General features: G+C 69.4%; 1 protein-coding gene across 2 annotated transcripts in view; it reads right to left on the reverse strand.

Moving 5' to 3' along the window:
- INPP5A (inositol polyphosphate-5-phosphatase A) overlaps positions 1–601 on the reverse strand; it is a 99,697-nt gene that overhangs the window by 86,124 nt on the left and 12,972 nt on the right. For both annotated transcript variants that reach the window (XM_015590188.2, XM_025047537.1), the window contains exon 2: positions 397–497. In XM_015590188.2, coding sequence (XP_015445674.2) covers positions 397–497 — 101 coding nt within the window. The remainder of the gene's footprint in view (positions 1–396; positions 498–601) is intronic.

Genomic DNA, 601 nt, shown 5'->3' on the forward strand with positions numbered 1-601 from the left:
GGGCTGCGTGTGCGCGGCAGCTGGCACGTGGCGCCGGCTCCTCCCTGCCACAGACGGCAGCTCTGTCCCAGCTCGCCGTGACGAACGCAGCTGCGAGCTGCCGGAGGGAGCTCAGTCCGTCCACACTCAGCGGCAGCAGACCACACCAGGTGTGACCTCCGGCTCACACGGACAAAACTCTGCCTGGAGCTCAAAGCTGAAGCCTCTGAGCCCGAGGCATCACTGTCACCCTGCACCCCACTCCCAGGAGGCACTGCTGTCACCCATGCCCCCCAGGGGGCTCGCCATCACACGCCTGCGCCCCGCCCCCAGGAGCTGCCCCCCACCGGCTCGGCTCGGTGAGGTTGAGCCCGGGCTGCCACGGGGAGCAGCCGGGGGCACGCGGCCCGGACTTACTTGACGAACGTGTCCACGTGTGACATGGAGGCTTCGTAGTTCTTGCCCCCAAACTCCTGGCAGTGCAGGGCCACGAAGTGCGGCTTGTGCGAGTGGACGACCTAGGGAGAAGCACAGGGCCGCGTCACCGGAGGTTCTGCAGCGCTGCAGGGCACCGGCCCGCGGCACGGCGGGTGGGACCAAAGGCCCCGCGTCCACACGGGTC

This window comes from Pteropus alecto, unplaced genomic scaffold (assembly GCF_000325575.1).
Source record: "Pteropus alecto unplaced genomic scaffold, ASM32557v1 scaffold74, whole genome shotgun sequence".
Classification (NCBI taxonomy): domain Eukaryota; kingdom Metazoa; phylum Chordata; class Mammalia; order Chiroptera; family Pteropodidae; genus Pteropus; species Pteropus alecto.